General features: G+C 41.0%; 1 protein-coding gene across 10 annotated transcripts in view; it reads left to right on the plus strand.

Moving 5' to 3' along the window:
* MAP2K5 (mitogen-activated protein kinase kinase 5) overlaps nucleotides 1–27,951 on the plus strand; it is a 209,842-nt gene that overhangs the window by 98,810 nt on the left and 83,081 nt on the right. For all 10 annotated transcript variants that reach the window (XR_006274573.1, XR_006274574.1, XM_043493329.1 and 7 more), the window contains 3 exons: nucleotides 1,970–2,043; nucleotides 2,976–3,026; nucleotides 13,227–13,298. Coding sequence is in view for 8 of the 10 variants with exons in the window: in XM_043493329.1 (XP_043349264.1) it covers nucleotides 1,970–2,043; nucleotides 2,976–3,026; nucleotides 13,227–13,298 (197 nt within the window). In the remaining 2 variants the exon portion in view is untranslated. The remainder of the gene's footprint in view (nucleotides 1–1,969; nucleotides 2,044–2,975; nucleotides 3,027–13,226; nucleotides 13,299–27,951) is intronic.

A 27,951-nucleotide genomic window follows, 5' to 3' on the forward strand; every position in this document is an offset into this window, starting at 1 on the left:
CAATCATCTGTACACCATATTGCTCATAGACTCTGAACTAGGGACCTCTCCCAAAAATTCAGTCTGACCTTGTCAAGATAGTTACTGTGCTTGTTTTATTGTTAATTATCCTTTTTAAAATATCTACAACTGTTTTGGAGCCATTGGCTTTACTCAGCAATTAGATGTAGGAACTTCATGTTTCACTGCAATTTTCCTTTAAATGCATTCCTGCTGTAAACAGATTAATTTGTAATGCAAAATGTCAGCGTATTTTGCATATTTAATTGTACCTGCTGTTTAGCTCGTTAGAATGCAATGCAGACGTAATAACTAGGTAGATGTATCTGCTGACACATTTTCAGAGACAATTAAACATAATGACGGCCTATGGCTGCTGTACTCTTCTTCTTAGACATTTATAATGGAGACATGCTGGTGACATTCCAGGTCTACTTAAATTGAGAATAGTCACCCAGCAGTAGAGAGTTGTTTACAGTTTAATAGATTGCTACAAACAGACAATACTTGAGTCTTCCCAAAATTTGTATTAGAAAATAATGTATTTTAAAATGTTGGTTGAAAGATCACCGAGGTTCTTCCTACTGCATGGATAGTTTTAAATCAGTCTTTTGTCTCACCTACTGGTGAGGTCGGTGAGAAATCATTGAGTGTTACAGGCAAAATGAATCTATACAGTGGAAATAAGGGTTATGTGAAATAGGTACTGTATCCTTGAAGCTGTGACGTGATGGAGATACATGATGGTTATTTTGTGTTTTGGGTATCATGAGGAGAGATTACAAATACACTCATTGTATTACTGTGATCTTGAAACGTGGAGAACATGGCCAAATTACTGAACGCGCCCACCCTTTTAAGAAAATGAGCTTTCTTTTTGCCCTAGACATCAGAGCATTTAATCAGCTTGTTAATTGAAGTTCTATACTTTACATTACAAAGACAAATTAAGCAAGCTCCTGTGATACCCAGAAAACATCTGCCAAACAAAGCCAAAGTTAATGATAAACAAAATTAGGTTCTCTCGTAGTTGGTTTTCATCCATCTGCACCCAACTACTGTTCACTTTTAAAGAAGGCAAAGACACAAGCTATTACTTTCAATTCATACTGCCATGAGAAAGCAGTCATTAGACCCATTCACCATACTCTAATCTCTGCAAATTGTTGGTCAGAGCTACATCAAACTGTTTATCATATATTCTGGCCAGCATCCCTGGAATGGAAAGATCTGCGCTACATTTGATCAGTTACAGGAAACAATTAGAATATACAGTATGCAACATAATCTTACCTACTTTTATTTTGTGTCACAGAGTGTCAACATTATAATCTCTGCACTGAGGGAGTCTAATTTTATGATGACCATTGGTGTATTTATTTGTTAGTGGAATTAGCAGTCCATTTTGATAGGATTGTGGTGGTTCATTTATGTGACAGCACTGAGATCATGGGAGGAGTGTAATAGGATCCATGCAGGTAGAGCCATGTTGACTTCAGTAGGGCTCTGTGCAGGCACATAGGTCCACCTTGTTTGGATCTGGCTGCAGAATTGGGGCTAGATTCTGCAAGTGTAATTGATGTGTATATATTTGTCAGTGTGTATGAGGATTCCCATGTTATGTGTGGGGGGTGTATTGTATGTGTGTGTGTGTAATATTTTTTTTAAAAATCTTGTTACCACTACTTGAAATCTAAGCAGTTGAGCAGAGATGATTACAAGAAGATCGATATAAGGTTTATCAGAGGGTTAGAATAGAATGTACATTTAAATTATTGGAATCCAACCTTGGTGAGGAAGTAGTGCAATGCTAGAGAGTGTTAAAGATCACAGAGATTGAATTTAAAATGTCTGTTTGAAATATTTGCTATTAAAAACCTGTCATGACTACATGCATATATATCTTTATATAAAAATTGCATATCCAGAATAATTTATTTGAAAGCCCTCTTTTGTCCCTCTTTGACAGATGTGAAACCCTCTAATATGCTGGTGAACACACGAGGACAGGTGAAGCTGTGCGACTTTGGGGTTAGCACACAGGTATCCCCTCCGTTAGCTATTTGCCTACTCTTTTTTTCTAAAATAGAAATCACCTGGCTACAAGACAAACAGGACCGCAGCAAACTCTCCTCTGCTGGGAGAGTGTTATTCATTTGTAATCTCCAAGTGACTTTCCTTCATCAGAATATGATTGTTCATTGTTTAATGACAGTAAAAACTGCTGATATTGTAATTACTACTTACGAATAGCAAACTTCATTGATATGCAGCTTCAATATGAAAGCGTTTTGGCCAGACAAAAGAGAGGGCAGAGTGGGAGATGTGTCTGGGGAGCCCAACTGGCCCACAATAAAATTAATATTGGTAGCAACAATAGTGTTGGGCCTTTACAATGTGCAGCACAAATTTTAATTAATTTCCATTTTGGGCCTCCCTGGAGAACCTCAGTGATAGTGACCCATGAGCTTGCTGTGATGTTGATTTGAATTGCAGCCACCTTTTCTCTCAGCCAAACATGAGGACCAAAGAGAAGGTCAGCGTTGTATTATAAGTTGTCAAAGTCTGTTGTCCCTCCAGCGTATTTAGTGCTCATTGCGTTCTAGTAATGAATGTGGCTTTATTCACATCTTGAGCCAGCTGACTGAAAAATGAGTGTGTTCAATCCTACTTCAAATTGACTTTTTATATCAGACTAGTTTGGGGGTACTAAAGCTATAAGCATCCTGTTTAACGGAATTGTTTAAGGTTATCTGCTATAAACTGTAATGTAGTGTTTGTTTTAAATTGGAACTCACATTCAAAAGAAAAGACAGATTTAATCATTTTTAATGCCTTTGTAGATAAATTTGTTCCCTTTTACATAATTTTAGTTGATTTATAGAAATGATTATCGTAGGTTAAATGAGGAATAATTGCCCATTTTATTTCCACATTATCTTTATATTGTTCTAACAGACTGTTTTGTCTGATAGCTGGTGAATTCTATAGCCAAGACGTATGTTGGAACAAATGCTTATATGGCGGTAAGTAAATTTATGCAGAAATAACATTTCAAAAGAGGTCTGCGTATGCTGCTTTGTTCTGTATGATGTAGGATATATTTTTAGATCAGGGGTTTTCTCAGATTTCTTCCTATCTGCATCTTAATAGAGTATGTTCCATGGAAACTGCTTCCATTCACCATCACCCAGACTAACTCCCCTCCTACTTGTGATCACACAGCATCTCTGTAACAGCTACAGCAATTGCTGATAACGAAAAGTAATATTGGGAAAGTATTTCTTTAATGTATTTATAGTTGTCTCAAATGCAATGTAACAACTTGGAACAAAGAGGAGAGCCAATTTAAACAGCTAGCTCTCCAGGGGTAGTCAGCATGTGCTTGGCGGATCACCCATGGTCCATTGTTGCTCACAGTTTGGAAACCACTGTTCTGAGGCTTCACTTTAGCAAACATTTAAGCATGTGCTTAAGTCTCATTGACTTCAGTGAATCTAAACATGTGCTTAAGTGCTTTGCTTGCCTAAAACACTTCCTATCAGATCTATTCATAGTTCAATTTGAAAATGTTTGCAAAATGTGTTCGGGTGAAAGAGCAAAGTTGGAGTCCCCACTTTAGTTAACCCCAGTGACATGCATTGTTTTTGTCATACAGTAAATCACTAGACAACACAAAGTATTATACCATTAGACTATTAACTTGCATGTTTTTAGTTTTTGTCACTTTCATGTAATGTTTATCCATTTAATCAGTACATTTCATCTATTACTTAAACCAAGAAATGTTGCGTGCCATGATGAGATTACTTTTATGTTCTGTCTACAGAATAATATGTATATTTCCATTCCTATTAAATCAGATTAACAAACTTTTACAATATCTCTTTCTGGGGACTTCTGTCATAGGTTTGACAAATTGGATTCTACCATTTTACCATACCTGTTAAGTGGCAAGTGACACTAGTCCCATTGGAAACACTTGGTTTAAAATTAAATAAATAAAGTGGTGGCATAAATAATAGTGAGAGAATACAGCAAAAGCTACCACACGTTTGTCTTTGCCAAGGTTCATACAAATGGTTTCATGTACCCATTTTGTGGAGGATGAAAACTTCAGTACTTCAGATGAGAATGTAAAATTAAGCGGAGTCCATGTCTAGTGTTTAAAATGTAGTTTTGGCAAAAAAAACCCCATGGCTCTTGTATCTAAAAAGAAATGAGAAAAATGGATCCTATATTTGGTAAAGGACAATCTGCAAACAATACTGTAGTCCAGAATGCCTGGGATTTGTCCTTTCAAACTCAAGAAGATGGGAGGGAGGAGGAGAAATTTGTGACCTTTAATTGCTTGTATATATTTTTTTTTCTTATGTACTTGTTAGCAGATAACAAGCAGGGAGTCCATTTATTTGCTAAGTGTTTTTCTAGCCAAGAGGTGCACATCATTCAGCCTCTGAAACAATCATGTCACCATCCTAACGAGCCTTAAACCACACTGTGTGATCAGAATATTAGGTATGGGGAAAATGTAAAACACGTCAAATGTGTCACTTTTGATACCCAGGCCTGCTGATTGCTACAGCTCCAATCTCTTAAAAAAAAAAAAACGGAAATACTGTGATTCCAAAAAACCTTCAAATGACTCCACTTCTGTAACTCTGCGCTTATTCTTAGAGTGGCTTTAAATAGCTCTGATAATTAAATGATATTCTTTTAATGAACAAATCCAGATTACAGTTCTTCTTCCCAGGTGTACATTAAAGAAATTGCTTTTTTCTTATTGTTTATGGATGAATGCGATGCGTCCATCTGTTTGAAAATGAGAGGAGTCAAATTATAAAATATTTGATCGGATATCATGTATGAAAATTGCTTTGCTTCTTGAGTGAGTTGTTGCCAGTCATCAAATTTATACCTCAGTCTCCAAAAGATAATATAAAATTGCTTGTGTTTTGTACCAGTGTGCAAGAACAGAAGCTTTGGTGCGAAAATATGACTGCAAAACAAAGCAGTGTTACATGACATTTGGAAACGTGGAAATAGATGGACAGATGTAACTATCTTGTGCACCTGCTTCACATACATGATAGAAAACATGAACTCTGCTCCAAGGAATTTACAACACACACACGCACATGCGTCTGCATGCATTCGCGCACACAGACACACACACACACACATACACACATAGGTTTGTTTTATAGTCCTATTTTAATACCAAAGCTGCTCTTCTTGGTTACTGGCACAAAATCTCTCTCTCTCTCTCTCTCTCTCTCTCTCAAAATAAATCAGTACTTGAAAATTTGCCATTCAGTTGAAACATATGTATAATATACAAAAATATAGCATATGTGTATATAATTAATAATTGTATACATAACACAAAATACATGGATTGTTTGAAGAAGTGCGAATTTATGGACAGATATGAACCATGCCATGTCTTTGAAAACTCACCATCTATTTTATGTATTAGAAAACTCGAAAATTTGCATATACTGTGCAGTATATAGCATCATTCTGTGAATTTTGAACTCTCATGACCACAGTTTTTGCACTGTCAAAGCTCAATGATTCTAAGAAAGATATGCCGGTAGTTTAATGCAGTGCTAACTTGCTTTCATAGTTAATATCTCCAGTTTAAATATTGGGTTTTTTTTCATATTTCTGAACATTTCTAAGGATGTAGGATTAAGTCAGTAATTTTGTATTTTTTTTGCTATCAGTAACTAATTTTACATCAAAAAAAGGAGTACATGTGGTACCTTAGAGACTAACAAATTTATTTGAGCATAAGCTTTCATGAGCTACAGCTTACTTCATCGGATGCATTCAGTGGAAAATACAGTGGGGAGATATATATACACAGAAAACATGAAACAATGGGTGTTACCATACATAGTGTAATGAGAGTGATCACTTAAGGTGAGCTATTACCAGCAGGAGAGCGGGGGGGGGAAAAGCCTTTTGTAGTGCTAATCAAGGTGGGCCATTTCCAGCAGTTGACAAGAACGTCTGAGGAACAGTGGGGGGGGGAGGAATTGGAATAAACATGGGGAAATAGTTTTACTTTGTGTAATGACCCGTCCACTCCCAGTCTCTATTCAAGCCTAAGTTAATTGTATCCAGTTTGCAAATTAATTCCAATTCAGCAGTCTCTCTGGGAGTCTGTTTTTGACATTTTTTGTTGAAGAATTGCCACTTTTAGATCTGTAATCGAGTGACCAAAGAGACTGAAGTGTTCTCCAACTGGTTTTTGAATGTTATAATTCTTGACATCTGATTTGTGTCCATTAATTCTTTTATATAGAGACTGTCCAGTTTGACCAATGTACATAGCAGAGGGGCATTGCTGGCACATGATGGCATATATCACATTGGTAGATGTGCAGGTGAACGAGCCTCTGATAGTGTGGCTGATGTGATTAGGCCCTATGATGGTGTCCCCTGAATAGATATGTGGACAGAGTTGGCAACGGGCTTTGTTGCAAGGATAGGTTCCTAGGTTAGTGGTTCTATGTTCTGTTGTATGGTGTGTGGTTGCTGGTGAGTATTTGCTTCAGATTGGGGGGCTGTCTGTAAGCAAGGACTGGCCTGTCTCCCAAGATCTGAGAGAGTGATGGGTCGTCCTTCAGGATAGATTGTAGATCCTTGATGATGCGTTGGAGAGGTTTTAGTTGGGGGCTGAAGGTGATGGGCTAGTGGCGTTCTGTTATTTTCTTTGTTGGGCCTGTCCTGTAGTAGGTGACTTCTGGGTACTCTTCTGGCTCTTCAGTCTGTTTCTTCACTTCAGCAGGTGGGTATTGTAGTTGTAAGAATGCTTGATAGAGAACTTGTAGGTGTTTGTCTCTGTCTGAGGGGTTGGAGCAAATGCGATTGTATCGTAGAGCTTGGCTGTAGACATGGATCGTGTGGTGTGTCCTTAGTGGGGAACATCTAGGCTGTACCTTGTCCATCTAAATCAAGATAAAAAGTGTTACCCTGCATCCAGACTGGGGAAAAGGCTGAGATTAGCAACATATTAGGTACCCTTGCCTATTTTTTCTGGTCTAGATACCCTTCTACTTAGCAGTTGAAGAGGAGTTTGGGCACTTTCATAAAACATTCCAGATCCACATGCTAGATGTAAAATTAGGTTTCAGAGTAGCAGCCATGTTAGTCTGTATTCGCAAAAAGAAAAGGAGGACTTGTGGCACCTTAGAGACTAACAAATTTATTTGAGCATAAGCTTTCATGAGCTACAGCTCACTTCATCGGATGCATTCAGTGGAAAATACAGACCACACCACACGATCCATTGTCTACAGCTAAGCTCTACGATACAACCGTATTTGCTCCAACCCCTCAGACAGAGACAAACACCTACAAGATCTCTATCAAGCGTTCTTACAACTACAATACCCACCTGCTGAAGTGAAGAAACAGATTGACAGAGCCAGAAGAGTACCCAGAAATCACCTACTACCGGACAGGCCCAACAAAGAAAATAACAGAACGCCACTAGCCATCACCTTCAGCCCCCAACTAAAACCTCTCCAACGCATCATCAAGGATCTACAACCTATTCTGAAGGACGACCCATCACTCTCACAGATCTTGGGAGACAGGCCAGTCCTTGCTTCCAGACAGCCCCCCAATCTGAAGCAAATACTCACCAGCAACCACACAACAGAACCACTAACCCAGGAACCTATCCTTGCAACAAAGCCCGTTGCCAGCTGTGTCCACATATCTATTTAGGGGACACCATTATAGGGCCTAATCACATCAGCCACACTATCAGAGGCTCATTCACCTGCACTTCTACCAATGTGATATGTGCCAGGAATGCCCCTCTGCCATGTACATAGATCAAACTGGACAGTCTCTACATAAAAGAATAAATGGACACAAATCAGACGTCAAGAATTATAACATTCAAAAACCAGTCGGAGAACACTTCAGTCTCTTTGGTCACTCGATTACGGATCTAAAAGTGGCAATTCTTCAACAAAAAAAACTTCAGAAACAGACTCCAAGGAGAGACTGCTGAATTGGAATTAATTTGCAAACTGGATACAATTAACTTAGGCTTGAATAAAGACTGGGAGTGGATGGGTCATTACACAAAGTAAAACCATTTCCCCATGTTTATTCCCCCTCCCCCCCCCCCACTGTTCCTCAGACGTTCTTGTCAACTGCTGGAAATGGCCCATCTTGATTATCACTACAAAAGGCTTCCTCCCCCCCCCCTGCCCTCCTGCTGGTAATAGCTCAAGTTAAGTGATCACTCTCATTACAGTGTGTATGATAAAACCCATTGTTTCATGTTCTCTGTGTGTGTATGTAAATCTCCCCAATGTATTTTCCACCGAATGCATCCGAAGAAGTGAGCTGTAGCTCATGAAAGCTTATGCTCAAATAAATTTGTTAGTCTCTAAGGTGCTACATGTCCTCCTTTTCTTTTTGCAAATACAGACTAACACGGTGGCTACTCTGAAACCTAATTTTAAATCTAGCATGTGGATCTGGAATGTTTAATGAAAGTGCCCAAACTCCTCTTCAACTGCTAAATAGAAGGGTATCTAGACCCGGAGAAATAGGCAAGGGTACCTAATATGTTGCCTTTGTCCCAGTCTGGATGCAGGGTAACACTTTTTACCTTGAATTAGATGGACAAGGTGCACCCTAGATGTTCCCCACTAAGGACACTACTGATCTGGCCATTTCACCGAGGACCTGCAACAGTTATAAAGTAGCAGTAAGAGACAGACCTAGAAAATGAGTCGTAAGATGTATACATGGATTCATAGTCTCTGAGTCCCGGTTCTTGTATCCTGATGGTTAAAGGAGTGCCTCTTACGTTGCTGAGTTACTAGTCTGCAGATCTTAAAATAATTCTAGCAGACACTGCTTCTGAAGGTATTGTTAAATTATTCCATTTAAATAGCTATACTTGATTTATTTATTCTATTTAAATATACTATTATTCTTATTTAAGATGTTCTCATTTCCTTTGTTAGTTTGCATTTATTATAGAATCACAGAAGATTAGGGTTGGAAGAGACCTCAGCGGGTCATCTAGTCCAACCCCCTGCTCAAAGCAGGACCAACCCCAACTAAATCATCCCAGCCAGGGCTTTGTCAAGCCGGGTCTTAAAACCTCGAAGGAAGAAGATTCCACCACCTCCCTAGGGAACCCATTCCAGTGCTTCACCACCCTCATAGTGAAATAGTTTTTCCTAATATCCAACCTAGACCTCCCCCACTGCTACTTGAGACCATTGCTCCTTGTTCTGTCATCTGCCACCACTGAGAACAGCCGAGCTCCATCCTCTTAGGACCCCCCCTTCAAGTAGTTTAAGGTTGCTATCAAATCCCCCCCCTCACTCTTCTCTTCCTCAGACTAAATAAGCCCAGTTCCCTCAGCCTCTCCTCATAAGTCATGTGCCCCAGCCCCCTAATCATTTATTGGAGTAGATTTTTCTCATTAGCTAACTTTCTGCCTTTGTAATATCCATTATGGTTGAGGAGAAACACCTCTGCTTTAGGTATCCAACTGCAAGATGTCCATCACAGGTAATCATGAGTGATGCACCACTTGTCTTGTGGCAGGCCACATTTCTCCAAGTCTGAAAGTGGCTCAGAAATGCTACCTCAAAATATCAAGAAATGGAAGAATTGTTTAGTGTTTTTGTAATAATAATAGTGTTTCAATTGTATGGTAAATGGTAGTCAAGTGAGAACTGCCTTATGAAACCTGCATGGAGCTTTTTAGCTACCCTAGCTTTCAATTACATGACTACATGGACAAATACCCAAACCAAGAAGTTTGATTTGGCTGTCTGTATTGGAAGGGTAAATTCTAGAGGTGATTAAAATAGGTAAGTATGTTACATGAACATTTTTCAAAAGAAATTAACTTTTTTTATTTCATATAAAACTTTTAATTTTTCAATGAAAATTTTCTAAACATGTTTTGAATTTTTTTTCAAAATTCACATTTTAAAACATTTTTGGAGGTTTTACTCAGACACTTTCACTCAGATTATTCACTCCTCACTCCCAATAACCACCTATTTTCCAGTGGGGGAAAAAGAAGAGACCAGCAAGTAAAAAAGTAAGAGTGGGATTTTTGCCATCAGAACAAACATACAAAAATATTTTGTTCTGTGATTTTGTTGTCGTTGTTGTTGAAACATGAAAACTTTCAACCAAAATAAATTTTGTGTGAGAAACTTTGGTTTGGGAGGTGGGAAAATATTTTGTAAGAGAACTTGGATGAAAAAATGTTGATCACCTCTAGTAATTTCCAAGACACACATCGTTTCCTGCTCCCCTTGCTCAGGATTCATCTTCGTATTTCACATTTTGTTTTTACTGCATGTACCTTTCAGTTTTTATTTTCAGCTTATTTTCTATATTTTTTCCATACTGGAACAGAGGATATAGCATTTCTGTTTAAAGGCCTGCATACTTGTTTGCCACTACACTCCATGTATTTCTAAATATAAATTATTTTACTACCGTAAAGCCTTACCTGTTATAAAAAAGAAGTAAATAATATAAAAATGGCCAGATTGAACTACCTATCTGATTTAGCTGCTAACTGAAGGCTAGGGTCTAGTCTATACTAGAAAAGGTGTACCTGCATAACTATGCTTGTATAGCCATACTGGCAAACCCTACTAGCGTAGAGACAGCTTCAACCGGCAAATAATTCCCTTTGCCATTTTGCCAGTATAGCTTATAACTTGTTCCCTGAACTAAATAGGTTATAGTGGCTATCATAAAAAATAAAGGGAATGGTAACCACCTTTCCGTATATAGTGCTATAAAATCCTTCCTGGCCAGAGGCAAAACCCTTTCACCTGTAAAGGGTTAAGAAGCTAAGATAACCTCGCTGGCATCTGACCCAAAATGACCAATGAGGGTCATTTAACCTAAGCTGGTAAGAATAAGCTTAGGGGGTCTTTCATGCAGGTCCCACATCTATACCCTAGAGTTCAGAGTGCGGGAGGAACCTTGACATGGTTTTAGAGGTGGGATCATTTTGAACCAAAAGCACAGCAGGATTTTAAAAGGGTTTGTAAAAGGCGATTGCAGCTGTAGATTCTGTCTCTCTGCCTGGGGGACAGAGCAGCAGGCATAACAAAAGGATTTTTCTGTAGGCTGAGAACAGCTATCACAGAAAACAGGTATCAGGTTACAGCATAGCAAAATTTTACAAGCCAGGTTTTTTTTTTGTTTGTTTTCTTTCTAACTCTCAGGTGTAAAGTTAGTTAAAAACAGAGAGGTTAGAATGACAGAAAGCAACACCTAACAGAAACTGGGATTAGCCAGATTTGAGGCTGAGGAAAGACAAAAGGAACATGAAAGATGGGTAGAACTCAGACAGATGGAGATTGAGGCACAAGCGGCCAAAGAAAAAGAAATGGAGGCTGCCCACAGGAGAGCTATGGAGTCAAAGGAAAGAAATGGAGGAGAGGGAAAAAGAGAAGAAGCATACTGAGGAGGAGAAGGAAAAAGAATCACCTCTGTAAAATCAGGATGGTAAATACCTTACAGAGTAATCAGATTCAAAACACAGAGAATCTCTCTAGGCAAAACCTTAAGTCACAAAAAGACACAAAAACAGGAATATACATTCCAACCAGCACAGCGTATTTTACCAGCCATTAAACAAAAGAAAATCAAACGCATTTTCTAGCTAGATTACTTACTAATTTAACAGGAGTTGTAAGGCTGCATTCCTGATCTGTTCCCAGCAAAAGCATCATGCAGACAGACAAACCCTTTGTTCCCGACCCCCTCCCCTCCAGATTTGAAAGTATCTTGTCCCCTCATTGGTCATTTTGGGTCAGGTGCCAATGAGGTTATCTTAGCTTCTTAACCCTTTACAGGTAAAAGTGTTTTGCCTCTGGCCAGGAGGGATTTTATAGCATTGTATATAGAAAGGTGGTTACCCTTCCCTTTATTTTTATGACAGTGGCTAAAGCACTTTTTGGCCAGTATAACTTTGTCTATGCCATGGCTTTTGCCTGTATAAAAATATCATTAAAAGATCACACCCCAACCCACATTATCATTCCAGAAAACTTTCTCATGTAAACCTGTCCTAGGATAACTGTATTTATGAATGATTGTCTTGGTGGCCACAGTAATAAGATTCTTGTTTTATGTATGTATGTAGCTCAGTATAAACTAAGCATTCTGTCTAACACAAGATGACCTTTTTGGCATGGTAATTCTGGAAAGCTGTTTAGAATGGTGATCCATAAAGATAACGGAGACAGCTCTGTGTTTCTTTACTTAACATTCATGCTGTGATAAAAGCCCTCAACCTGGGATTAGCAGTGCAGAGTAAACATCCCCAAACACGTTGGACTGGCACTAATTTGGGAGTGTGTTTTCTGGAAAGGTCTCTGGATTATTAGAGGCTAGAAATGCAGCCAGTGGTTTGTAGGTAGTTGGCTAGACAGGTGAATTAATAGCACAGCAGGGAGAGAGGTCTCATGGAGCCTTTTATTGTTGCATTTCACACTGTACTTGACCTTGGAAAGCTTGAATTGTAGCTTTCAGATAAAAACTAGATATTTCGTTTTACAGTGTTCTTGTATTTCTGTAAATGGGCTGTTAATAGTTTTGAGTGAAATCTTTTTGATTGTTTAATATATTAATTGAAGAGTTTTAAAAAAAATTGCTAAGCATGTGACTCCCTTTCGAAGCATTAGCTTGCTAATTGTTAAAGTAACCTTGGTTTAATTCAGTCCCCGCTGTGCTATTAATTTTTAACCCCTCATGCCCCTATTCAATTCCTTTACTCAATATTTTTGTTCTTGGTGTACCTTACCTCTCACTCTGGACTAGAAGTAAATTGATGGAGTTTTAGAACCTGCTATGGTGCTTTGTTGTGCAGCTGCACACTGTTGGTTTTCTTGCGAAATAAGATGGCTAATGCATCTGTGCCTGGACTAAGTTTACTAGATACATGGCCCTGTAGGATGGTATGTCTGAGCAGGACAGAGCTCCTGGCCCAGCTGCAGAACCCAGGTAAAAATAAAGTGTGTCACGTTTATGACTAACCTAGTATCTTCATTATTTTCCAGATTAGACAAATTGAATTTTAAGATTCCTGCAAAATTCTGAGCTAGTTTTTTTGTCCAGGGCTAACCTTCAAGAGAGGGATATGCATGTTTGTTTGTCTAGGCTCAACAAAAAAAATTTCCCCTCCTTTCTTTCAGCCTGAACGAATTTCAGGGGAACAATACGGGATTCATTCCGATGTATGGAGTTTAGGGATTTCCTTCATGGAGGTATGTAAACATATATACGTGTTCTTATAGGCACATTGAAAGAACTGAACTTAATCTAAGATTCAAATTATTTTTACATATTCCCTATTATACAACAAAGTTCCGTTTGTTGTATATAAGCTTAGCCATTGCTAAGTTTCTTTGCTGTATCCAGAATGGATTCATTCTCAGTGGGTCAAATCCATGTAGGTGAAGAAAGCCGGTATGCATCAATTAAGCCCTTTGGTAGGGCTGTGCAGTGAGAGGGGGGATCAGGGTACATGGAGTGGGATTGGGAGGACATCTCTACACTCCCTGCATGCCACTAAGGGTGGGCCATCATAGGGCTGTGGAGATCCAGAGGCTGAGCTGGGTAAATGCCATCCCTGAACCCCAATGGAGTTCCTTGCAGACAGCTTGATAATTGTGGCTTTGTGCCAGATGGGATGGATTTCTCACCGTGTGATTGACTATACTGTTTAGTATTGGGTAGTCACCAAAAGATCAACTTTTCATGTATGTTTGTTGTTTCACACCTAGAAGTGTCTCACTGAAACAAAGCTGTGCAAGGAGAATGTGGTCAGGTAGAAATATTGTAATGGGAGGTACAGGTACGTTCTGCAAGTGTGATATTGGTAATATTCATTCACAGTAAGGTAACTTCTGATCCAGTGGAAGTGTAAGCAGTCTGGTATTTCTTCTTAGTACTCATCTGAGGTTCTTCAAACATAAATCTCCTAGTTCTTTACAAAGGTGGGCATCCTATGTTGTAGAAAACAACGGAGGAGCTTGAGTGCTTAGGATAACTAGAACTGCCAGTCATTTGAGGAGGAACTGACCAGTGAAATCAGCTTGGCCTGAACCAGAAAAAAGAGAGAGGTGACTGATCTGGCATCAGAATTAGTCATTGTGTTTGGGATCACCCAAGACTCTTGATTGGAGGGCTGGTAGAGATCAGGTTTGACTGTTTTTATGCTTTTCTACTACCTTAGAATATTTAAAAATATATTAGTAGTTTGTGGGGAGAACTGTCTGATAACAATATGACCACAGCATATGAAAGGAACTTCTAATGGCTCACCCATGGAACAACAGTTATGGCAATCTTAGTATAAAAAATGTGTCCCATTTTAATATAGGCTAAGTAGGAATGCAGGAAGAGTAAAACAAGCAAAAGTTTGGAAGACCCTACATTTGTATCTTGTAGATACAAGAGTGATCATATAACAGAATCGAACTAAAGGTCATACTCATACTTAAGTGTGCATACAAAGCTTTTTAAGGGGCACACAGGACTGTGGGTAATATAAGGCAAGAGACCATTAGTTAGATCCCTGGTATTCTTTGCCTATCTTGTATCATTGTCACCATACCATTGCTTTTCTCTTCTTTCTTTCCGCCTGTCATCTCAAACTCCTATCTTCTGTGGGAATCAGCAAAGCCTCCAGGTTGTCATATACTTCCAGACGAATTACATTGTTTGCCATCTAAACGTCTAGAAAAAATTTCTACCAAAGATATGCTTGGGCCTTCCCTCAGAAAGATTTGTCCTGGCTTTGTATTCTCTTTCACATGCAAATGAAGAGACAATTGAATCCTACAGTAATTCCATTCTCTTTTGGTAGATGTCAAATAATGTTAATTTAGAGTGAAATTCCCTCCTGTACAGCTGGCCAGTGGTGCATGGTCTTGTGCTGAAGTGCAGCACAAGAAAGGGCTTAAATGGGAAACAGTCTTTGTGCTGGCCCTCTGTATCTGGGTGAATTTGACCCATAGAGAATTGGAAGTTAACCAAGACATTCATATGTTACCTCATTAAATATATATATATATGTGTTGCCAAAGACATGATTAAACTTAACCAGATTGAAAATACGGGCATCATGCGTTGCTTGTTTAACTTTGAATTATTGCATTCAAATCTTGTCAATCTTTTTTCCAAGATTGATTAAAACTAACTCTGAATATACAATAATGATGTACGCCAGTGGGTCACAAGGGATGCAGTGCTATTAATTCATTTACTGCAGTTGGAAGCCAGTATTGTCAATGGTTACATCACTGGAGCGCTCTCAGAATTTTGGGAGAAATACAAAATGTATTCATGTCACCACACCACAGTCTCTGTAAGTGAGTGTAGTCAACAGGGGGCTAAAGTGAAATTGTAATGCATTCATATTTGACCAGGGTAAACTTTTGGTTCAGTTCTGTTCTGATGTAAATCATCTACAGCGTGTATTTACCAGTTCATTCACTGAGTGCGAAGGATATACAGTGATGTGTGCCCATGGACAAGAGTCCAGGTTTGCCCCTTTTCAACCCGAGCAACTAGTCAAAGTGTCAGGCCCTGGGTGTTCCAGTTGGGAGTAGATATTAGAGATAGGTATTTCTTTGATGCAGTTCAGTTTATTTACAAAGAATGTACAAAGTCTTGTGTTTCTGTATACAGAGGGAATCAGTTAGCAGGAAACAGCTTATTTTGCTCACAGTACCAAGAACACTCTTTTAATCTTCATCCCTGACCCCAAAACCTTTTCCCAGGTTTCTTGCAGGGTCAGCATCATGCTTTCGTCTGCTCCTTCAGTCTGACCTCAGTTTGTGTGTATTCTCTATTCCCACACACACGTATCCCCTACCCAAAACAATACTCCACGAAAAGCTCCTGAGCAGGTTCACATGGGGAGCTTGTGCTTACAGTTATGTTAATTGAAGGGTTAGTTCACACCTACTGTTCTCAATGGGGTTTTAAGTCAACCCATAACAAGGTTTCACCCAACTCATAACAGCACCAACAGGCTCTAAAATATGAATAATTTCTTGTAGACTAACAGTACGTCTTCACTACCAACGTTAAAGCACTGCTGTGGCAGTGCCTTACCGTGGCTGTGCATTCACAGCTTTCCCAGTGCTGTAAAAAACCTACCCCTATGAGGGGAATAGCTACCAGTGCTGGAAGCATGGCTCTGAGCGCTGGTGCACTGTCTACACTGCCATGCTGAAACTTGCATCACTCAGGGGGGCGTTTTTTCACACCCCTGAGTGAGAAAGTTTCAGTGCTGTAAAGTGGCAGTGTAGACAAGGCCTTAGATACTGAATTTTATTTAACTTATGATTTTGTGTAAAGGATTATTAGAAGCCAATTTACAGCTTCTCTTTGTAATACTGATTTTTATATCATATCAGCCAATATTAGGGGGACATTTTGGGTCTATATTTACTCTTTTCCCGCAAGCCTTCTCAAACTGCTCTTCTCTCCTTCAGTGTGTCAGATGCACAGAACAATTTGGCTCTGTGTTCTTTGTTAATTGGTATGTCATCTGTTCCTCTGAGACCTCTCTTCAACATGATCGCTGTTTTATTGGAATGGTTTGAGTGATGTGTTAAATGATGAGAGCAAGGACAGTGGCTTAGAAACATGTCTCAAGAAAGGTGAAGAAGAAGCTCAAAGAGCCATGCAAGGTCACTGTCATTAAAGTAACACTGTCTATTGACATGGGGATTGCTGGTACAGTATTCCAGGCTCCTGCTGATGAAGCAGAGAGGGCAGTTAGAGTTTATTCTAGGATTTCAAAATTGTCTCAACTCACTTTTTTTTTTAAAAAAATATTCAAACTCTTATGCCGGCACTCTAGCAGTTAGAGCACATTGATTGACAAGAAATAATATATTGGACCAAGATACCGAGATCTGGTTTGATGTGTGATGATTAAACTCGGTTGTTATCTTCTAATTTTATTTAATCTAAACCTCAAAAATACATTGAATTTCTTTACTACCGTGCTGTGGGTAATGAGAAACTGGTTATTTTTAAAGTTTAAGAATGCTGACCAAGAAGTCTGCTGGCTAAGTTTAAAGCGTAGGCAAATGGAACAAGGTAACCTTGATGAGCTCCATCTTGTTAGATGCCAACCACCCTCAATTACCATTGAAATAAATGGGGTTGAGAGCAGTTAGCATCTCACTGGATCGGTCTCTCTCTTTCCAGAGGAAAGGAAACATCATTTGCTATTTTTGTGGCATTTGTATTTTTTCTTTTAAAAAGGTGCATTAATTCGAGGTGTTATCCATAAACCTCTTTTCAGATATTTCATAGCAAATAGTTCGTATGTTTTCATGAGGTTTTTAGCTGTAGTTTTATTTCAGTGCTTTTTGGTTGACAAAGCAAGTTCAATTTAAATCAGTGGCGTTGCTGTCGCTACACCGAAGACTGTGTCAGCACTTTCATTATAAAAGCGAAAGTGTTTTTCTGTAAACTGTTTTTCTGGGGTTTATAACTCAGTCATAAAATGTATTCCAGGCAGCTTGGGCTACGTCAAAGTGCAGTTTGCAATCAGTGTTTTTCAGAGAACTGTGACTGGCACAAGGAGAAGGATAGTTTGAATGATCCAATAGCTCTTTTTAATCTCTAATTAATACAGTTCCAAGCCTAGTTTACAGGGTTACTTTCTGAAAGTGAACATTAGTGCTATCTAATGAAAATAAAACATCAATAAAGTTGAAAATAAAACAACATATTTTGTTGTTTTTTAATAATGAGCACTCTTGTCTTAAGATGCTTTTTAGTTGTGTTACAATGCAAAAAGACTTGAAGGCATGCTTTGCAGCGTATTAGCCCGTAATATGCAGTAATTAATAAGTTTAAGGGGAAATATGTGGAAGCTGAGGTTTTTGTTTCTAAAGCATGATTTTTCTGCCTATAATACCTAGTACTTTTATTTGACTTAATACTTACAAGACACCCGTACAAACTGTTAACTAACACCCAACTAATGCTCCTCCGAGGTAGGTAAGTATTATTGACCTTATTTTACAGATGGGGCACTTTTTATTAGCATCATTATTTGATTGTGTAATGCCAACAGTGTACTAAGCACCTTACAGATGTGTAAAATAACTAGGTCACTGACCCAAATAATTTAAAATTATAAATCCTGATTTTGTAATCAGATTCATGAGCACGGAACCTATTGTTTGGGGCAACACACAGGCACAGCGGTCCATGTTAGCAGATTCAGTTTGTGGATTAGGGCCTATATTGTGTATACAAAAACAAGTGTTAATTGTTTATCATAATAAACTGAGGCACAAAAAGGTGAAATGATTTGTCCAAGCTATAGAGCGAGTGAGAGTTAGAGCTGGGATTTGAACTTTCCATATACTCTAAAGGTGTGCTTCCCATTTCACATCTTCCTTTGTATCCTTCTCAGTCTCAACTCTCTTCCATTCTTCGTTCACGAAAGCAGCATTTCTTTGTCTTTTTTGTTTCTAGCCCCACCTTAAAAAATCACTTCTCCTGCAAAGCTTATCAATGTTACCCTGTACAGGAAAGAGATGCTCTTGCACATCAGTAATAATGATAAGAATATGGTTTGCAATCCTGTAAAATAGAACCTTCCTTTGATCATCTACAGTAATTTGTGTCTGTGTTCTTTTATTTGTGTATTTACTAGAGTTTTAGGGACTTAGTAATTGTGTGTGGCGGTCAAGTTAACATGGAGTTTTAAGAGATGTTGCCGATTATTAGGCTATTCTGTGTTTTCAGTAATTATGCATGTACCTCAATACATGGACACCCTAACTGAGCATTAACTCTCCAGTGCATGTATGTGCAGCATATATGTATTTCAGGCACACATGCATGTTTTTCCAGATAAATAAACTAAAATTGCTTAACATGCAATGTTCAGGCAATGGTGAGGGTTTTTATATACTGACCCTTGAGCATACAGTACTTGGGCAAATAACACAGAGGTGGTGACAGGGAGATTGCAGATGTAGATGTGGAAAGATGAGACTTTAGGGTCAAGGATAATACCAAGCTTCTAAGTAGCAGAGGCAAATAGAAGGTGTGAGTCTGCAGAGATGCTAGAAGAGAATAAAGTTCTGCTTGAGGATACTCCTCTTGAGCAAGAGGAACACTTCTGTCTTTGAGATGTAGGAAGCTGACACACAGTCACGAGTGTACATAGTCAGAACACGCCGAGGGAGTTGACAAGGAGGAATCTGTGTAAAGAATTCAAAATGTGTGTTCAGTTGAATATCGTCAATGTAGAAGTGGTTAAGGTTACATTTAGAGATTATGAGCTGGATTCTTAGCTGTTATTATGAGTCAAATTCATCCCTGGGTAGAGGGCCAGCACCACTTAAATCCTACTTCAAGCCTGTTTTGAAGATCTAAGTGGTACCTTTGCACAGGGGTCAATTTTATCATGAGTAGGTGGAAGAGAGGGGAGGACTGAGAATTGAAGCTTGTGTAATGCCTTACAGTTGGGCCTTCGTGTGGAATTAGAGCCGCCACTGGAGACTGAGTGAGAGCACTTTGATAGGTGCAGAACTGTGACAAGAGGTAAGCGTGAATGTCTGCATGACTCCTGGAAGCAATCCAGGAGCATGGAATGATCCATGGTGTCAAAAAGCTGCACAGAGCAGAAGCAGCAAGAACATTAATTAAAATAGGCACTTATGATGATGGCAAGATCAAGCTTAAAAGGCAAAGGAGAATTACATTTCAGCCCTGTGTAAAGCAAGGGCCTCAGAATCGTACGTGATTTTACATACCAGATATATCAAAATAATGGGCCAAACAGGAGATGTTTAGGATAGAAAGGCAGTCTTTACTGGAAATGTCCTGACTTTCGAGAATTTGCAACAGAATTTTAAGTTATTGTACAGTTCATGCTTTTTTTATAGTAAATATATATTTTTAAATGGGAGAGGGGAAGAGACCTGAAAGCCTCCTGGTAGCTGTTTATATCCTCTGGGGTTACACTACAGGTTCTGTTATGTTGATTCTAGAACCATAGTAGTTTTTCTGACACTTGCAACATGTCCCAAGAGTGTGTTGCAATGTGAAGCTTTGGGCTACGTTTCTTGTGTGAGTCTTAAACACATTGACATGCAAATCCATGTGCCAATCCTAATGTGCAAAATCCAGACACAAATTTCTAGAGCACTTAAGATTTACTTGATTACCAGGATTTCTTAGCTGTCCATCACCATGGTATCTGAACCCCATTACAACACATTTTTAAAGGACCTCCTGTTGCCCTAAACTGGTAACCCATAAATGTTCTCTTTGCCCATTGAACAGCAAAAGTCACATAACTGAAAACCCTGCACTTAAGACAAATTACAACCTCATTCTAAAAGTCCCCAAATGCAGACTTAGATAGTCCCATCAGGAGAAACAAGTTCCAAAGCCACAGACCACCACAGAGAATTCTTCACCACTTGATCCTGTGAATGTAGCCCTAGGGAAGGCAGCAAGGGTATTCTTATGAATAACAACTATTCTAACAGGCCATTGGAGATAGGTGGACAATGGACATTGTATAACCAGAGCCTTGATCACTTCTGGTTTTGTAGGAAACCCACATGCTAAGTTGCACCAAAAAGGTAGGTGATAGTGAGGATGGAGCATGAAGTAGAAGTGTTATATGCTTATGTCTTCCTGCCCTACTTCAAGGGTAGAGTGTATGTAAATCTTAATATTATGACAGGGTCGGGCCAGATGGCTACAGGAGAGTGATAGAAGGCAGATGTATTAGCCCCAGGTTAAGTAGGTCCCTTTCCCTGGGTAAGGTAACAGGGAAGGTTCCAGAATAATCAGGAACTTTCTGGAAACAATTAAGACAAACAGACTGATTAGAACACTTGCAGCCAATCAAGAAGCTGCTAGAATCAATTAATGCAGGCTAATCAGGGCACCTGGATTTAAAAAGGAGCTCACATCAGTTTGTGGTGCGCATGTGAGGAGGTGGGAGCAAGAGGTGCTAGGAGCTGAGAGTGAGAACGTGTAATGTTGGAAGACTGAGGAGTACAAGCATTATCAGACACCAGGAGAAAGGTCCTATGGTGAGGATAAAGAAGGTGTTGGGAGGATGCTATGGGGAAGTAGTCCAGGGAGTTGTAGCTGTCGCACAGCTGTTCCAGGAGGCTCTCTAGACAGCTGCATTCCACAGGGCCCTGGGCTGGAACCTGGAGTAGAGGGTGGGCCCGGGTTCCTCCCAAACCTCCAAACTCCTGATCAGACACAGGAGGAGTTGACCTGGACTATGGGTTCACGAAAATAGCCAAACTGAGGACTGCCATAAATTTCCAAGGCGAGCAAATCCACCAATAAGCGGAAGACCCACCAAGGTAGAGGAGGAGCTTTGTCACAACTGGTGTCAGGAGTGGGATCTGGTGTGTACAGTGCAGTGGAAGAAGGAGGGTATTTGGGGGGGAAAAAGAGGGGGTGAGAGGATTTTTTTTTTTCTCACCACAATGGAGGAGGTAGTGCGGGCACTGATACAAGCCACGGCTGCCCAGCAGGAGACTACCCTGTCCAGGCAGCCACCCAACAGGAGGCAATGCGGCTGCTGCAAGACACTAATCGCCTGCTGAGGGACCAGGCTGCTCAAGACTGTGCTATGTTGCGGGAACTGGTAAACCTGGTAAAGGACCTTCAAGAGCTGAACCGCAGCCATGATGGGACGCAGATCATGTGGGCCAGCAATTGGCTGCAGAAAATGACACAGGAGGACGATGTAGAGGCATACCTCCTGGCCTTTGAGAGGACAGCCCTGTGGGAGGCTTGGCCCCAAGAACAGTGGTCTGGCATCCTCTCTCCATTCCTGTCTGGGGAGGCCCAGAAGACCTACTATGATTTGCCTGAAGAGGCTGCAGCAGACTACCCCCAGCTGAAAGCAGAGATCCTGGCCAGATCTGGGATAACGACCGCAGTGCGGACCCAGCGATATCATGAGTGGAGGTACCAGGAAAACAAAACCCCATGGTCCCAATTATATGACCTCCTCCATCTTGCACGAAAGTGGTTATGAACCGAGTCCCGGAGTCCGGAGGAGATACTAGAGGTTCTGGTCATCGACTAGTACATGAGAGGACTACCACCAGACCTTCACGCCTGGCTAAGCCAGAACGAACCCACTACCTACGACAAGGTTGTCACGCTGGTAGAAAGGTGAAGGACGGCGAGGGAGCTGACCCGACCAGTTAAGGAAGAAGCATCCCGGATTAAACTAGCAACACCAAGCCCTAGAGCTTGGATGACTGGGCCACCAGGAGAGCACAGGTGGAAAAAAAGAGGGACTGAAGGCCCACCAGAAGCCACAAAGAGTCGGAGCACTGAGGGGGAAGAGGATCGTGATGTTAGACTGCCCAAACCAAGAGATTGGGGAAGGCCTAGGGCTCCATACAGATGTTGTGCCTGCGGGGAGTGGGGACACATAGCTGCACAGTGTCCCATTGCTGAGGAGCCTATGCAGTGTAACCTAGGGAACTGGGCAGACCCATGCTCCCTAATCCACCTTGTGGGGGTCTCACTAACCCCACATATGTACACCAGACCAGTGAAGCTAAATGGGGTAGAGACCACAGCACTGGTTCATTCGGGGAGTACTATCACGCTTGTCTCAGGGAAGCTTGTGAAGCATAGTCAGCTGCTGTGGGCTAAGCGTACGGGGATAACATGCGTCCATGGGACAATTGGTTATTATCTCACCATCCCAGTAAAAATCGAGATTCAGGGGAACACTACTGAGGTAGCAGCAGGTGTAATCCCTAAACTCCCATACCCAGTGTTCATAGGGAGGGACTTCCCAGGGTTTGGAGACTTACTCTCAATAGGGGAATTGGAGAAAGATGGAAGCCCTGAAGTTAATGAGGCATCCACAGTAGACTGTCAATCCCCAACTTTCTCTGAAATATCCCCAGATTTGTTCTCCACTCCCAGACAGGGTAGAAAGACGAAAAGGGAAAGAAGGGCAGCTAAGGCCTTGGGAACCCAAATATTGGCCCAAAGCCAGAGAGTCGCTCTCGTAGGTAGGCAGACCTGAGCAGCTGAAAAAGAGGCCACCCAGGAGGGAGAAGCACCCGAGTCTGACCCACACCCTAACGCCCTTAAACCAGTAGAGGCAACAGAGCCTGGCCCCCTAGATCTCAGGCAGATTAGCCCCGGGAGAGGAAATTTTGGATGGGACCAGGTACAACAACATTAGGAAGGAGGTGACCGAAACAGATGGGGACCTCGTGGAAGGGAAAACCCAGGGACCAGGACCCTACTTCATAATGAAGAAGAATCTCTTATACCGGGTTGCACCAGGACAGGGGCAAAAGGTACAGTGGATCCTAGTACCTCAAAAACACCAGAATGCCATATTAAGTCTTGCCCGTAGTCATCTTTTTGGGGGGCATTTGGGGGGTAGAGAAGACCCTGGCACGGCTCCTGCGATGATTCTTCTGGCCCGGAGTACATGAAGAAGTGCGGAGGTACTGTGCGTCCTGCCCAGAGTGTCAGCTGCACAGTCCCCATCCCCACTTGAGGGCACCTTTAGTACCCCTTCCCATCATAGAGGTCCCCTTCGAGTGAATAGCCATGGACCTAGTGGGACCTCTGGAGAAGACAGCCTGGGGCCACCAATATATATTTGTCGTTCTGGATTATGCTACTCGCTACCCAGAAGCTGTCCCCCTGCAGAACGCGGCCTCTAAAACGATAGCTAAAGAGTCGGTGGGGATCTTTGCCCGAGTGGGGCTACCAAAGGAGATATTAACAGACCAAGGTGCCCTATTTATGTCAAAACTAATGAAGGACCTCTGTACGCTGCTCCATATACATACCCTGAGAACTTCAGTCTATCATCCACAGACCGATGGGCTGGTAGAAAGGTTTAACCGAACCCTCGAGGCACTGATAAGGAAAGTGGTAAGTCGGGACGGGAAGGATTGGGGCACCCTACTACCCTACCTTATGTTTACAATCTGGGAGGTACCTCAGGCCTCAACTGGGTTTTCCCCCTTTGAATTATTATACGGACGCCACCCCCGTGGCATACTAGATATCGCAAAAGAAATTTGGGAAGAGGAACCCAATGAGGGGAGAAATATAATTGACCATGTGTTGCAGATGCGAGAACGGAGAGCCCGGGTCCCCCCCATTGTACGGGAACATTTGGAAAAGGTGCAGGAGGCCCAGAGAACCCATTACAATCGCCAGGCAAAAGTCCAACAGTTCCAACCAGGGAATCGGGCGATGGTGTTTGTACCCATGGAAGAAAGCAAGCTTTTGGCCCAATGGCAGGTGTCCTAAGGTGGTTGAACCAGTGGGGGAAGTAACCTACAAGGTGCGGCAGCCAGGACGCTGGAAACAAGAATAAATTTATTACATTAACCTCTTAAAGCCAATGAGAGGCATGTGTAGTGGCCCAAGAGACCCCAAGCCAGGGAAATAACATGCAGGAGCAGATCAGGATATCCACTGATCTGACACCAGACCAGAAGAAGGAGGTTCCTGAGGATCAACCAATACCAGGACATATTTTCAACCAAACCAGGTCGGACCACTGAAGCATACCACTACATTATCACAGACCCTGGGGCAAAGGTAACTTTAAGGCCCTAATGGGTCCCAGAGATGAAGAACACCCAATCCTCTACCTCAGCAGGAAGCTCCTCCCGAGAGAGCAGAAGTATGCCGTGGTTGAGAGGGAGTGCCTTGCTGTGAAATGGGCCATGGAAACACTATGTTATTACCTTCTGCGTCAACGGTTTACCCTTGTGACCATGCACTCCTCCAGTGGATGCAGCGAAATAAAGAGAAGAATGCAAGGGTGACCAGATAGTTCCTGTCCCTATAACCTTTCCAATTCACCATACAACACCGGGCTGGAAGCCACCATGGCAATGCAGATGGCTTGTCACGAGTACACTGCCTGACGTCCCAAGTTGCCCAACACTGTGGTGTTGAGCAGGGGATGGGGGGATAATGTTACAGGGTCGGGCCAGATGGCTACAGAAAAGTGATAGAAGGCAGATATATTAGCCCCAGGTTAAGCAGGTCCTTTTCCCTGGGTAAGGTAACAGGGAAGGTTCCAGAACAATCAGGATCCTTCGGGAAACAATTAAGACAAATAGACTGATTAGAACACTTGCAGCCAATCAAGAAGCTGCTAGAATCAATTAATGCAGGCTAATCAGGGCACCTGGGTTTAAAAAGGAGCTCACTTCAGTTTGTGGTGCGCCTGTGAGGAGGTGGGAGCAAGAGGTGCTAGGAGCTGAGAGTGAGAACGTGTAATGTTGGAGGACTGAGGAGTACAAGCATTATCAGACACCAGGAGAAAGGTCCTATGGTGAGGATAAAGAAGGTGTTGGGAGGATGCCATGGGGAAGTAGCCCAGGGAGTTGTAGCTGTCGCACAGCTGTTCCATGAGGCTCTCTAGACAGCTGCATTCCACAGAGCTCTGGGCTGGAACTCGGGGTAGAGGGTGGGCCCGGGTTCCTCCCAAACATCCCAACTCCTGGTCAGACACAGGAGAAGTTGACCTGGACTATGGGTTCACAAAAATGGCCAAACTGAGGGCTGCCGTGAATTTCCGAGGCGAGCAAATCTGCCAATAAGCACAAGACCCACCAAAGTAGAGGAGGAACTTTGTCACAATATCTACTGTCCCTGCAACTTTCTGGAATTCTGCATTGTATCCATATAATGTAGATCATTATGAATATGGAATCCAGTTTAAAAAAAATTATGAAAACTACCTACACATTTTTTGTATTATAAAAGAAAATACTGAAGAGGCTTAACCTGGGACTTTTCAGCTTGGAAAACTGACCACTAAGGCGGAATTTGATAGAGGTCTGTAAAATCATGAATGATTTGGAGGAATAGGGAAGTGTTACTTATCTTTTTACATAACACAAGAACTAGGGGTCACCTGATGAAGTTAATAGGCAGCAGGTTAGAAGCAAACAAAAGGAAGTACTTCTTCACAAAACACACAGTCAACCTGCAGAACTTGTTTCAGTGGATGTTGTGAAAGCAAAAAGTACAACTGGGTTAAAAAAAAAATTAGATAAGGTAAGTTTATGGAGGATGGCTATTAGCCAAGATAGTCAGGGATGAAGCCCCATGCTCTGGGCATCGCTAGCCTCTGACTATCAGAAGCTGGGAGTGGCACAGGGGATGGATCACTAAATAACTGCCTGTTTTGTCCATTCCTTCTGAAATGCCTGCCACTGGCCACTGTGGGAAGACAGGATACTGGGCTAGATGGACCATTGGTCTGACCCAGTGTGGCAGTTCTTATCTTCTTATGTCAGGCCTGTAAATTCAGAGTGTCAAAAAGAAATGTACACAAACTGTCTAAAGAAAATTCACAGTGTTCTAAATTCTGTCAAAAGCAAATTAAATTTAATTTTGGAATAATTTGCCTCCGCGCTGAGGCCTGGTCTCTCAATTTGCAGCCCAACTCATTGTTACAACCAAAATGAGTTTTATTAGAGTCCTCTAAAAAAGAAATAAAGGTTTAAACTGGAGAGTCGGTGCTGGCTGATGTCGCTGTAGTCATTAAGACCACCTGCTACCGGAAGACACCAGGTCAGCAGTAAATAAACATGTTACAAGAGCATTATTTCCTAACTCTTACATTGAGGAAGCGAGTAATTGTTAAATTAATTGAACACATTAGATGGATCTGAGCACATTTCAGTAGATACAGTATGATGTGTTTTAAATTGCTTTAACGTTTTTTCTTACTGCATCTCTTTAATAAAGATCACAGTTACTTCTATAACCAACTACCCAAGTACCCAGTAATGCTGGAATGTGACGGATAGTTACTTTAGTAGCTGCAAATCACTCCGTAATAATGATAATACACACAGAGCTGGAGGTTTTCAAAAAATATTTTGAAGTGAATTTAGTGCTTCTGAAAAATGCTGAATTAAAAACCCAGGAGATTGAAATTCTCTGTTTGCCCACAGAAGAGATACAGCCTGCTATTTGGCAGTACAGGGTTCCTAGCAATACCTCACCTATGTGCCAGGACCTTAACTTAATGGGACCAGCTCTAGGGGTGAGAGGGTAATTCAGTTTCCATACCACTTTTTGTTTTTTCTTTTCACATTGTAACTGAGAGCGGAATTGGATCCTGAGTTTTTGACCTGACTGTTAATAATTGCAGTGATGTTTTTGAGAAGCAGATACCCATCCAGTAGGAACTGTCTATGCAGTCAACTCAAAATGAAATGGCACATATCCTCCTTTTTGAAATGAGCTTTCTCAAGTTATTTTAAAAGCACTGTGTCTTTCCAGACTACTGTACCTCTTTCAAGAGTCTGATTTGTCTTGTGTACCCCCAAGTTTCACCTCATTTAAAAACTTACAAAATCAGACATAAAAATACAAAAGTGTCACAGCACACTATTACTGAAAAAGTGCTTACTTTCTCATTTTTACCATATAATTATAAAATAAATCAATTGGAATATAAATATTGTACCTACATTTCAGTGTATAGTATACAGAACAATATAAACAAATCATTGCCTATAAAATTTTAGTTTGTACTGACTTCGTTAGTGCTATCTATGTAGCCTGTTGTAAAAGTATGCAAATATCAAGATGAGTTGATGTACCCCTGGAAGACCTCTGAGTACCCCCCAGGGGTACACATACCCCTGGTTGAGAACGACTGTGTTAAAGAATGGTATTACGATATCTTGCTCATACAACAGGCAATCACTTATTGCCTTTCTCATGCAAGTAGTCCATATGAAGTCACGGGGACTAGTTATGGGTAAGATGAGCAGGATTTGCCTCATAATAACTTAAAGTAAATTTGTTCTTAATTCTGCAAAATATATTGTTTAGGCATATTTTATTAGATTTGTGCAA

The sequence above is a fragment of the Dermochelys coriacea genome, chromosome 10 (genome assembly GCF_009764565.3).
Source record: "Dermochelys coriacea isolate rDerCor1 chromosome 10, rDerCor1.pri.v4, whole genome shotgun sequence".
Taxonomy (NCBI): Eukaryota; Metazoa; Chordata; order Testudines; family Dermochelyidae; genus Dermochelys; species Dermochelys coriacea.